This window comes from Electrophorus electricus, chromosome 12 (assembly GCF_041902795.1).
Source record: "Electrophorus electricus isolate QZ-2024a chromosome 12, ASM4190279v1, whole genome shotgun sequence".
Taxonomy (NCBI): Eukaryota; Metazoa; Chordata; class Actinopteri; order Gymnotiformes; family Gymnotidae; genus Electrophorus; species Electrophorus electricus.
Window position 1 is genome coordinate 28,274,073 of NC_137508.1, and position 13,428 is coordinate 28,287,500.

At 44.0% G+C, this 13,428-nt stretch overlaps 1 protein-coding gene across 3 annotated transcripts in view; it reads right to left on the reverse strand.

The window, feature by feature from the left end:
• Positions 1-13,428, reverse strand: part of galntl6 (polypeptide N-acetylgalactosaminyltransferase like 6) — a 155,143-nt gene that overhangs the window by 119,880 nt on the left and 21,835 nt on the right. For all 3 annotated transcript variants that reach the window (XM_035531306.2, XM_035531305.2, XM_035531307.2), the window contains exon 3: positions 1,138-1,246. In XM_035531306.2, coding sequence (XP_035387199.1) covers positions 1,138-1,246 — 109 coding nt within the window. The remainder of the gene's footprint in view (positions 1-1,137; positions 1,247-13,428) is intronic.

Here is a 13,428-nt window from a genome sequence, read left to right on the forward strand (position 1 = left end):
CATCTAAGATTAGTTGGGAATTTTTATGAAAAATGAATTTCAAGGCTTTTTTTTGGCGGTTCTTGCTATCGTAAGATTTGTTACCAACAGATGGTGTGTGGAAAGCACTGGGAGGCAGCGGAGTGTGTCGCGTGATCCGATGGGCCGGGTCAGACCCGGAACAGTTGGCCCAGCACGGCCGTGTGCCCAGAGACACGAGACTCCACCCGCAGTCATGAGGTGACCTGTCCGTCCTCTCATCCGAATAATCGCTGCACCGAACACACGGACGTTAAGCCTCATTATACGCCAAAGGATGTGCGGCTCCTGGTCATTATGGGATGTTCTCATGGTTAATCATGCCTGTTGGTGCAGTAGAATTCCTCTCGGATTGAGTTTTGCTTTCTGTGTCGCATAGGATCATTTGTTCTTCAAACCGCAGACCAGAAGGGAAAAGGAATATTTCATTTTGATGTGTCCTTCCTGAAACAGGAGTGTAAGACAGTGTGTTTTCTACTTTTTATTTAATCTCTGACAGAAACGGCTAAAACAGAGACTGAGTAGACGTTCAGAAACGAGGCATTGGGCCTGGGTAAAGGTTGCCAGTAATTCCCCGTTTTTTGTGAGCAACACTGGTGTGTCATCAGCGAGGGGTAAGGCATGCGATCTAATCGTGAAAAATGTCATAAACTGAACTTGGCAAAGTTTTTCTTCCTGCCGTGTGGGAAGATTTTAATAAGACGCTAAAGCACCTAACAATCTTTTAACAAAAGAGAAAGAGGAGAAAGTCAATTTAGTGTTTCTAAAAAATTATTAAATTATCTAATGATCAATTAACAGTCAATTATCCCAGAACTATAACCAGGGGACCATCATTTAATGCTAAAGAGATGACTGCTAATATCATTCAGTGTGTAGTAAACTGGATCAATAATATTGCCTGAGGGCTAAATCCACACTTAAAGTCTGGCACAGAACCCAAACTAACAGCCTGCGTGCAGAAGAAAGCCAGTGAGCTACAGTAATCTCACCAGTGTTTTCACGCTGTGGCAACTCACGTTTTCAGCACCCAGGGAGAAAGCACCAGGGTGTCAGGAAGTAGAGAGAGAGAAGCACCTCCAGGTGAGAGCATGCCAGCTCCTGTGTGTGGGGACATACCGGTACGCAGCTCATCTCGTCTGATGCTGTCGTTATCATGCCAGTCTCTCCTTCTCAAACCATCCGTCCAGCTGTAGACGTGCCCGTCGCCCAGGCCAAGCTGGAACCCCTGAGGGACAGACACAGTACAGACATGGTACAGACACAGTACAGACACAGAGCAGACAGTACAGACACATTACAGACACAGTACAGACATAGAGCAGACACAGTACAGAGTACAGACACAGTACAGATATGGTACAAGCATAGTACAGACACAGAACAGACACAGTGCAGACACGGCACAGACACAGTATACACACAGTACAGACACAGTTCAGACAAAGTATACACACAGTACAGACAGTACAGACACAATGCAGACACAGTATACACACAGTACAGACACATCAAGAGAGATCCTTCATCATGCTTTCGTTTGAAGACACTGTACATTTCAGCAATGAATTCAAAATGCAACATTTTAACAGACATTTAGCAAAGTGAAACAGTATTTGGGGAATCTTGCCGAGAACTATAATGCATTTCAAGAGAGATGACAAAGGTTACATTCAGGTTTGAAAGTGTTATTGCTGGAAGTCTGAAATATTTGAAGAAAATCAACAAAGGGTGTGACTGAAAGTGTAAATGTACCTGAAACAATGATTGTGAGATCTGAAGAAGATCTCACACAGATATGCGTCTTTGTTAAAGCATCTTTGTCAAGACATTTCTAGCAAATATTTTAAAAGCACAATATTTTATCACATATCTTATGGCTCTGAGCATAAAGCATAAATGTCTTTTCTATCTGATCAATGTGCATATGCGTGTGTATTTTCTCATGTCAAGAGGAGTGTGTAATCTCTCCAGTAATCGCATGCACATGCTACGTGCCTCTTCTGCGTGTTTGATGTCTTTTAAAGATTTTGTGTACTTGCATTTGGAGACTTGCTGCCAGCTAATTTCTCTTCCATGTTTCTTTTTTAAAATTTGCATTTATTTATTTATTTGCTATTGCTGATGCTGTTTGCATTACAGCAGACGACTAAAAGGACCGGTTATAGCTGTACTCAGGCTCCCGGGAAAATGGGGCGTCCGCCAGACGTCTGAGAGGCGCATCACACCCCTCACCTGTTCTGACACCTCACCTATTTGTGCGATGAAAGGAACCAGAACAGCTGCGCACCGAAGAGTCAAAGAGCTACAATCTGATCCACAATTTGCTTGTCCAGTTTCTTTGTGTTAATGTTGTGACAGGAAGACATTGGTTCTGCTAAACATGTGTTTCTTTCCATTCAGACTCAGCTCTCAGCGTTGACATATACCACGAGCAAGAAGAATGACATCACAGAGCGAGCGTGGAGATTCTTGTTAAAGATCTGAGTGTAATCAGTGATGCTCAAAGTAACCCGTTAGCTTATTACATAATGGCCATAATGGTTGCCCAGCAACCACACGAAGAAAACAGCCTATAGTTAAAGAGCATCAGAACGAAAAAGGTTTTGTTAATGAGTAGATTAAACCACAAGAAGAGCAAGAAAACACCAGCGTGATTTTAGAGGGTCTTCTGCAAATCCTGGAGCGGATTAGTAAAGACAGGAGGTTCTGAGGAACTGTGAAACTGGGAAAGTTAGCAATTGTGTTTACAGTTAACAACAACATCAACAACAACAACAACAACAACAATAGCCACAGATTCGTTCATGCCAGGAAACCTTTTAAAAATTGTGTCCTAATAAAACTGTCCTAGAAGCTCGAAAAACATTCACATTTAAATGAAAAGGCAACATTCCTCATACCAACTTTTAACAGCCCCCGAACCTGCAGAGCAGGTGGGCGGAGTCTGAGTGGTGCAGTGTGGGTGGAGCTGAGACGACATCATTGCAGTAATGGCAGGCGCTCCTCCGGAGACTGCATGTGGCCCAATCTGCATATCTCCAGAGCTCGACACAACATAATTGCCTGCGTTGAAAGGTGAATCCATTCTTCGAGAGAAAATTTTGGCCAGCTACTTTATTTATTTATTACAGTTGCTAATTTCTCCCCCGCTGCCACACTGGGGGTGTGTGTGTGTGGACACGGTCAGGGTTTGGCCTCACACAGGAGCGGGCGCTCTGCACATGCGTGTCTCATAAAGGCGAGGTCACACAAGGTCAACAGCAGCTGGAAATATTTCATTACCTGACGTCCAGGCCGCTGTGGGTAAGTACGCGTGCTGAATTTCTCTATGCTGGCCCAGTGTAGACTCAGAGCCCCACAACGCACTCAGACAGCTGAGCACAGCTCAACGAGACACTGCAAAGCAGCTCAGTCCTGCAGGTCGAGTCTAAGGGGTATTATAGTTTGCCACATATACTGTTGTGTTGTGTGCTCGTAATTCCAGGATAACACAATGGCGGTTCTGACTAAAGACTCTTACAGTTTGTCTAAGGGTCTTTTAAGGAAATGCACACTTAAGCTTCCTGAAATCTCAAGGACACCGGCGAGCCTCTGAATGCTGTTCTTCTCTTCCGGACCCTGCGTGTGGGGCTCATCCGCGAGCATGCTCAGTCTTCATCTGGGTAGCTCTGCCTCTGAGGTTTGCAGCTCTAGACTGTGCCGCGATCAAACACTCGCACTGTTTGTCTTCAAGAGCAAGAAAAAAAATAAAACAATTTAACAGGCATCTGAGGACGTAGAGGAACCAGGGACCAGGAATCCAAGTTGCTTCAGTTTTCTTTTCTGTTGTATGAAGTGCACAATACTGGTCAGCTTGAGGCTGACGGACAATGCAATTCCAAACCCAAACTTCTTTAGAATTCTTTTATTATACTGGAACAATGCAAGGAGACAACCAACATCTATTTTCCAGAGATTTTTTTTCTTGTCCACACAGCACCCCACACCTCTATTCACATGCACAAAACCAGGAAAATTAACAGGTGGAGTTATTTCTGGATTTCTCTTTTAGCAAGCAGTGGCTTTATGCTAATGACTGTGTTCTCTATGCACATGCCAAAACAAACACATCAACAAAATACAGAACCCAGCAAAGCGAGAACCCTCTCAGCTTAACGGCACAAAAACACTTCTGTTATCTTTTTGAACGCTACCCCCTCCCCAGGGGTTGGGCTGCCTGTTGTCTGCGAATTTAAAATGTACATTTAGAGTCTCACAACACAGGCCAAAGAGGCAAGAAGACTTCACAGATTCAAGGGCTGAGCGTTAATGAATGTAAAAAAACCATTCATCTTTGCCTGAGCATCTCTCTCCCTCTCCCTCTGTTTGTCTCTCCCCCTCCCTCCCTCTCTCTATACACATCTTTTATTCTTTCTCCAGCTCTCTCGCTCTCTCTCTCGGCACATTAGGTATTTTTTGGAAGTGGAACAATCTTCCTTCTCCCACACCGATTCCAGTACATTTAACGATTACAGTCTCTGTCCAGACAGCCGTGGGGTGGCAGTCTGTGCAATATCCTGCTTAATTAGAGAGACCGGTGGAAACGTAAGGTGCTCTCTGCTAGCACAATGTCACAATGCTTTAGTTTACATCCATGCAAAGGATAGTTAATAAAATAGAGAGAGAGAGAGAGAGAGAGAGAGAGAGAGAGAGAGAGAGAGAGAGTCAAAATTGCAGTGAAGTAGGTTTTTCCTGAGAACATGAGGGTTCCAGAGAAACAGGATGTACTGGACAGAGGGCCTTCATCAGCTGTGCAAGCAAAGTGCTTCTGAAGTTCTAGGACTTGCTTGAACAGCTGATAAAGGTCCTCTGTTGGAAACATCCCCTTTCCCTGAAAACCATGTGCACTTCACTGCAAACGTGACTACCTCTTCATCTTTCACTACAGCACACTGCAGCTACGTCCTGGAATCTTCTACATACAGAGAAAAGACAGGGAAAGAAGTTTATTTATACTGCGTTTTCCATACACACTGGTAGGTCAAAGCGCTTCACATAGATCCACCGTAGGAGTTTCTCTAATGACTGTATTTATATTAACTGTATTAAAATAAGCCCCTATTTTGGCACATAAATGAGTAAATATTCACAACACTGGACCGCTGTGTGATTAAACACCAAACGAGGTTCAGGGTGTCGAGCAATGCGTCATTAGGAGAAACATCCACTCCTCCTTCAGTGCCAAACATACTGCCCAGGTGGGGTAGGGTTACAGAGCGTAAGTGCATCCTTGCCAACAATTTTAGTTAAACTGTACCCTTGCAGAGAGGAGAAAAACATACACACACAAACATGCAACTTACGCCCACATGCACACCTACGCATACACACACACACACACACACACACACACACACACACACACACACACACATTCTCATGCTTTTATAGAAAACCTCCCAGTGGAGATATTTGTTTGCTGTAGGTAAGGCATCCTCTGTTGTGGTGTTTGTGTGCATGTGTGTGTGTGTGTTCTGTACCTCTGCTGCTCATCACACCATGTACCGGCGTTTTATGCGTCCGCTTCTAATTCAGCCAGAAATACTTCCACTGTTCATCAGAATGTGTGTAGACGCTACTGAACGACCTTACTGAACAAACCTACTAAACAATCCTATTGAACAATCCTACTGAACGAACCTGCTGATTGACCCTATTGAACAATCCTACTGTACGAACCTGCTGAACGACCCTACTGAACAATCCTACTGAATGACCCTACTGAACAATCCTACTGAATGACCCTACTGAACAATCCTACTGAACGAACCTACTGAACGAACCTACAGAACAATCCTATTGAACGAACCTACTGAATGACATTACTGAACAATCCTACTGAACGACGCTACTGACCAAACCTACTGAAAAATTCTACCAAATGACCCTACTGAACAATCCTACTGAATTAACCTACTGAACAACATCAAACACCAGGAAGCCAGTACTGATCCATCTCACACTGAGACAGACACATCTTATCCTACTCAAACCTTCACACAGATTAACTCCAGTTAACTGGCAACTGCACAGAATATCAACCAACACCTTCTCTATTTTCATGGATATTGCCAGATATGATCAGGCTGATGTGGTCCCCTTTAGCTGTGCTGCTGCAGTGATACGGTAACTATGCCCTCAGAGACTGGGCTTGAGCGCTGTTATTATAGATAGCACACACTCACAAGCCACTTTATTAGAAAAACCTTATTCATGTACACACTGGCTGTTTTGGTAGGTACATTTATCTTTTAGCTACTTTTAAAACGCTGTACAATTACACACTGTAGCCTGTTGCCTTGTATGACTTCCCAGCATCTCTAGCCCATTAATCACAGTTCGGTTTTCTGATTACAGGAGCAGAGCTGAGCGGATATTATTTTTGGGTGGTGGAGCACTCGCAACACAGCCACAGCACCATCCTGACGGAGGTACGGCAGTTCCACTGGAGTCTTTACATTTGTCAATGTCACTGACGGGTTACGAGTGGTCTGCCATCCAAAAACATCCATCCGACAGCGGTGCCGTGGTCAGGAACTCACGACTCATGCTGAGATGACACACAGCGTGCTCGTTAGGGCATGGGCTGCATGACAGTACACCTAGAGAGGGTTTCTAATCAACCAATGATGCTAACAATGTGGATGGTGAGTGTGAACATGGAGAACTATCTTCCAAGCTGATGTTCTGAGAACATGACCACAACACAGTTGTTAGTTTCTCTAAAATAGTTGCTAGTTACTGTGGCATAGTTGTTAGCTAAAAGCCTTCGGTTGCTACGATGCTGAAATGATGTGGGCAGCTACACCGTTTTTAATTTTTGGATTCAGAGCATCTTCACAGGCTCCTAGAGTACATCGGAATATTGTAAGCAGGCTGCAACCGTCTTCCACTGCTGGCACTGTGTGACGCGCTTCAGAGTGGCACGAGCTCCCAGGGCAGAGTCTGCTTGAATAGAAGAGATCTGTGTCGTGTGCAGTGTGCACCTGTCTTTGAGTCGGAGTTTTGTGATGCGTGTATTAAAGCACACTGCCTGACTGCAGACGCTGCTTTGCCTTAAAGCTCTTATCTGCAAAAGAAGCAATTTGGTGCCGCGTTACCCTGCTAGGACCACATTTGCGAATAATCATTCATTCCCACATTTAATCCACACATTTTACACAATGCCTCTGGCTTTACCCTCCTCCCTTTCATCTCTTTCCTGCACAGATAAGCGAGCAGCTGTTTCGTGCTCCTGCCAGAGTTGCTGTCTAATTATATCGTTTAGAGGTGATGTTTCTACAGCTTCTTTTACTGACCAGAATTAAAATGGAAGCACGTCCATCAGCTGAAGGCTTCCTAGCGCCAGGAGCAGCAGAGCAGTACCGGGCCCACTGGGTTTGGTAAACAGAATAGTACCACACCCACTGGGTTTGGTAAACAGAGCAGTACCACACCCACTGGGTTTGATCAATAGAGCAGTACCGGGCACACTGGGATTGATCATGAGAGCAGTACCGGGCCCACAGGGTTTGATCAAAAGAGCAGTACCACACTCACTGGGTTTGATCAACAGAGCAGTACCGGGCCCACTGGGCTTGGTTAACAGAGCAGTACCGGGCCCACTGAGGCTAATGTAGGTATGATAGTCTGACACAGCATCCATCACAGTCAGGGTCTCCAGTACAGGAGAGCACCAGAAGTAAATCAAGAAAATCCGTTAATCTGTAAACAGCAGACAGCTGGTTTAAAGGTCTGCACACTGATCACCGATATGTTCATCTGTCAAGAAAAAATAGGTGCAACCATGTGAGCTTTTGTCCTATTATTGGGAATTATGAGTCCAGGACAGGGTAACTGTCCAAGAGTCCAGGACAGGGTAACTGTCCAAGAGTCCAGGACAGGGTAACTGGCCAAGAGTCTAAGACAGCCTAACTGAGCTGAAATGCCATTAACTAAATTGGGAATTTACTGGGGAAAGAACTCTAAGAATTATATTAAAGAATTATAAAGAATTATCTTAATGATAGAAAAGGAAACACACAGCTGGCCTCAGTTTCCAGAACCTGCCAGCACCAGGCCGTTATCAGGACTGCAGGATGCATCCATTATCCAAGCATGACTGCTTTCCTAATGAGATTGCCATCTGCACATCATGGTGTGTTTCGTAACATGGACATCCACAGCTCTGGCTACTAGCAGTACAGCCATCTTGATGAGCTGGCCTCAGCCTAGCGTCTGATCTAGCACAGACCAGCACGCGTTGTGCTGTCTTGATGGGCTTCTCTCTGGTGCAGGCCGGGATGAAGCAAAAGGATTCATTCAACCAAAGGACAGAAAGTAACGATGATTATAGTGGTTATTGTGTATTCAAACATCTGTTGTTTTAGTCTCATGTGTTTGAAAGCCACAAACAAATAATGGAAAACAAAGTGACTTAAATGTTTCCCTCAGCTACTCGAAAGAAGCCGTGAGCAGAGAGGTGGTAATCAGAGAGCTGGTGTGTGTGTGTGTGTGTGCGTGCGCTAATCTCCTGACCGTGTCCTGTAAACACCAACACTATCCCCCTGACCGTGTCCTGTAAACACCAACACTATCCCCCTGACCGTGTCCTGTAAACACCAACACTATCCCCCTGACCGTGTTCTGTAAACACCAACACTATCCCCCTGACCGTGTCCTGTCTTGTCAGTGTTATCACCGTCAAACTCTCATGAAGTGTCACTCTGGGCCAAGGGGTCTGTGTTTCTTCTGGAGGACAAGGTGGTCCCATAGTTAGAACCCACACACACCAAGCCCCTTGTATCAGCTCGCACAGGTAAATCAAAGGTGACTTCCATCACCAGTTAAGGTTGCTATGACACTGGGAATATTTCCATGGCGACAGAGTGCTCATTCAGTGTACTGTCAGCGGTAAAACCCTCTAGTCTAGTATGCGTCCTCATTAAGGAAACATTTGGCACTATCAGGTCCCACTGTTATTATCACTTCAAGTCAGCGCAGCTAGCTAGCATTAGCATTAGCATTATTACTTAGCTCGATAGGTAGGTGTAAACGCAGAGTTCTGGGCATAATCACACACGTAATTTGTGTCTCTGTGCTGGTGGCTGACCGGAGATTTAAAGACTGGCAGTGGAGGACACCTCTTCTGCCTGTCTACCTGGAGACCAGGTACCAGAAGAGCCATGCAGCTATGTGAAGGCACACGTAAGAGACACTCCTGTTTGACGACTCGCATGCTGGTGATGCTACTGGCTGTCAAGAACAAAACGAACATTAACTGATGTCGTGAAATGCGTCTGATCAGAAGCAAACGCACCACACTGTGAGCACTGAAAATCTAATTAGCACCAGTGAGCGTGGAGTTCGACGGCAGCTGTAAGGCTGATTTCAGCGTGCTGTTTCCAGCCTCAGTCATTAGGGCCCTCTGTTCTGAAGGGTGTCGCGTTTCGAGCATGACTCACTGGTCCAGCTCACTTGGCAGGATGCAGAGACCCCAGTCCTGCTACTTATTTCTCATCATTACAGGGTCTATAGCGCTTAACGCTCAGCGGTTTTATTTTTGCTAAGCCTTTCCCTGCAAATAATGCAGCTTTTGTTTGAAGCATCAGTGCCTACATGGAAATTAAAGTGCATTTATTAACCTGCATCTTTTTAACACAATCTTTTATTGCATAGTAAAAAGACAATACAATTGCTTTCATTTCAAATATGTGTATTTGTATATACATGACAACACAAACATACACACATGTACACTGCCTCCCCAAACACACACACACACACACACACACACACACACTACCTCCCACAAAATCACACACACAGACACACACACACACACACACACACACACACACACACACACTGCCTCCCCCAAACACACAGACACACACACACACACACACACTACCTCCCGCAAAATCACACACACAGACACACACACACACACACACACACTGCCTCCCCCAAACATGCAGACACAGACACACACCCCCCCAACACACACACACTACTTCACTCCTGAGATTATATTGAGCATGAGCAGTTATGTTGGACTTCACATTAATGATATCAGAAGTATTTCTATTACCATAAATCACACTTTCAACCTTGAGTTTGTAGTCACTCTTGAGTTTGTAGTCACTCTTCAGATTGTAGTCACAATCAGCTGGCTTGTGCAACTTGTGCAACCCTGAATTTGCCACCAGGAGTTCACACAGGCTAAGATGCCCCTTACTTAAACACCTCACTCTGAACACTGCAGGTCCATCAGGTGTGTGTGTGTGTGTGTCTGGGGAAATGGGATTCCAAATCCACTGACTGAGATGTATAGGACCTTCAGTAAATGAGACAACGTGCAGGACAAAGGCAAAGTGCATGCTGGGAAATCCTCACAGCAAAGAGGGTGATAACAGGACACAGAGACGCTCAGCTAAGAAAATCTGTGATTACACTCGACACGCCTTCATCTACACTGTACCAGCCATTAAAGAAACAAGCAGTACAGCATTGTGGAGCAGGTTATGTGGGCTTTACTGCTGGGATGTTAAGGGTTAATATTCTTCCCTCGAAGAACTGGATAAAAAAAAACCTTCCTTAGAATGGAAGCAAAGACGTTTTAAGGACACAGCAAAATCAATTTGTTTTTCTCTGTAACCCCATCAAATTCACAGGCTTATAAACACAAACAACATGACTGATATGTAAATGAGGTTCAAATCATATTGATATGTAACCATGTAAAATGATGTTTTTAAATCTTGGTTAAAACATCAGTTTTGCCATCTGACCTGCTTACTGCATTCACTGTAGTATATACAGAAAAAAATCACTTACTGTCTAAACTCCGAAGAAAAAATTAAATGTGTGTGAAATATAAAATAATATGACCAGAGTAGAACCTGTTCATATACTATAGAAGAGCACTGGAAGACTGGGCTGGGACAGAGGGTTGGAACACTGGAACACAGGGATGGAACACTGGAACACACAGTTGGAACACTGGAACACAGGGATGGAACACTGGAACACACAGTTGGAACACTGGAACATAGGGATGGAACACTGGAACATAGGGATGGAACACTGGAAGACTGGGCTGGAACACAGGGTTGGAACACTGGAAAACTGGAACACACAGTTGGAACACTGGAACACGGGGATGGAGAACACTTTGAAAAATACTGATTGTTAAATCCTGAATGCACTGGCCTATGTGTATTCTGGTAAAACCCTCCATGGGTTTGTGTAATGCTATTTGATGGTGAATTTGTTATGCTCTCATACAATAGCAATGCTCTCGTGGACTGAATACAGCTTATTCATACAGAATTCTTAATTTTTAAAATCACTACTTAAATACAAAAAGAACTGATGAAATAGCAAATGTGTTTTGTTTTTCTAGAAATAATTATACTACTAAGTAAAATGTAAACAAATTAGTAGTCCAGAGTAATATCAGATTTGGTTATTATACGTTATTTTTCAGTGTAGCGCCAAGTGTAGCGTGATACAGTCACTATCTTTTCTCCATCAAGAGGAACTGGAAATACAGGGGGGAGGGTTAGGATGGATGTGTGTGTGTGTGTGTGTTTGTGTGTGTGTGTGTGTGTGTGTGTGTGTGTGTGTGTGAGTGTGTGTGTGTGTGTGAGTGTGTGTGTGTATGTGTGTGTGTGTGTGCGTGCACACACATGTCTGTCTGTGTGTGCATGCACACGCATGTGTGTGTCTCTGTGTGTGTTTGTGTGTGTGTGTGCGTGTGTGTATGTGTGTGTGTGTGTGTGCGCGTGTGCGTGTACAACCTTGTATATTCCTCATCATGTTATTATGTTGGATAATTCATAGCTGAATGAATCAGATGTAGTCATGTTGTGGATTAGGTGATAACCGACTCCTGAGTGCTGCCAGAGGACCTAACCACTCTGGTTTTGTCTCACCCAAAACCATCCCTCAAACCTCCTAATCCACCCACTCTGAGCACAAGATAAACAATACCCTGACACTTCCAGCTCAAAATGTCTTCGCTGTAGTTTCAAGCTGCGTTCATTTTTTTTTTAATCCAAAATTCTTTCCTATTAAATAAATAAAGCACTACGTACCATCAGCCATTTTTGTACGGGGGTTTAAAATCTCAATAGTAAGTTTTACTCTGTGTAAAGTTCACTATAAAAGATACGTTATGTCTATTTATAGTTTGGAGAAGAAAACACCTTACAACCTTACACACCATACACACCATAACACAACCTTACACACCATACATACCATAGCACAACCTTATACACCTTACACACCATAACACAACCTTACACACCTTACACAGCATACACACTTTACACACCATAACACAACCTTACACACCATAACACAACCTTATACACCATAATACAATCTTAAGGTGTGTAAGGTGTGTAAGGTGTGTAAGGTGTGTATGGTGTGTAAGGTGTGTATGGTGTGTATGGTGTGTAAGGTGTGTATGGTGTGTATGGTGTGTAAGGTGTATATGGTGTGTATGGTGTGTAAGGTGTGTATGGTGTGTATGGTGTGTAAGGTGTGTATGGTGTGTATGGTGTGTAAGGTGTGTATGGTGTGTATGGTGTGTAAGGTGTGTAAGGTGTGTACCAGGCTAACACCATGTGCAGGGTAATGACTTTGCCTGTCACTCTACATCTCTCATCACAGGACGGCCAATGAAAAGAAAGAAAATTGGAAAAGATTGCTTTAGGCTAGAATTTACACCGCAGTTCATTTCAGCACTTAAAACACCCCAGGACATCATTCATGCAGAATATTATTCTGGGTCTCTTCACTACTCAATAACAAACACAGGAAAAGAAAACAAACAAACAGCGTGTGCTACAGAAAGTCTTAACAACTGTGCCAACATGAGGAATTTGTGATACAAAAGGGGGAAGTCACATTTGGAGAGTGTGAAGCTTTTGTTCCTGTGTTGAGGTTATTAAAAGTCTGATCAAAGCCACGTTTGTGCAGTGATGCTGTTCACCAGAAAAGCTACTCACTGCTCTTCCTCTTGCCTGGTTTGTGTAGCCGCGCCAGACGATGGCACCTGAGCCACGTGCGACAGTTCAAAGCAGCGGGTGCGTGGAACCCGCACGCCAGCCGTCTGGATGAATGCACAAGAGGTTTGCTTGTTTGTTTTTTTGTGTCCACTATTAATTTATCATGCCAGAATGTGGGAACCAAGTTCTCTTACATAAGTGGTCTAGAACCTTCCGAGAAAACAAAAGCACTCTTTTACCAAGGAAAACACAGAATTTTTTATACTGTTAGCTAAAGACAGCTTTGAAACACAAGGCTATTAGCAACCTACACCTTGATGTGCATACTGGCAGAGTGGTAACAAGGTACATCACTGTCTGACCAATG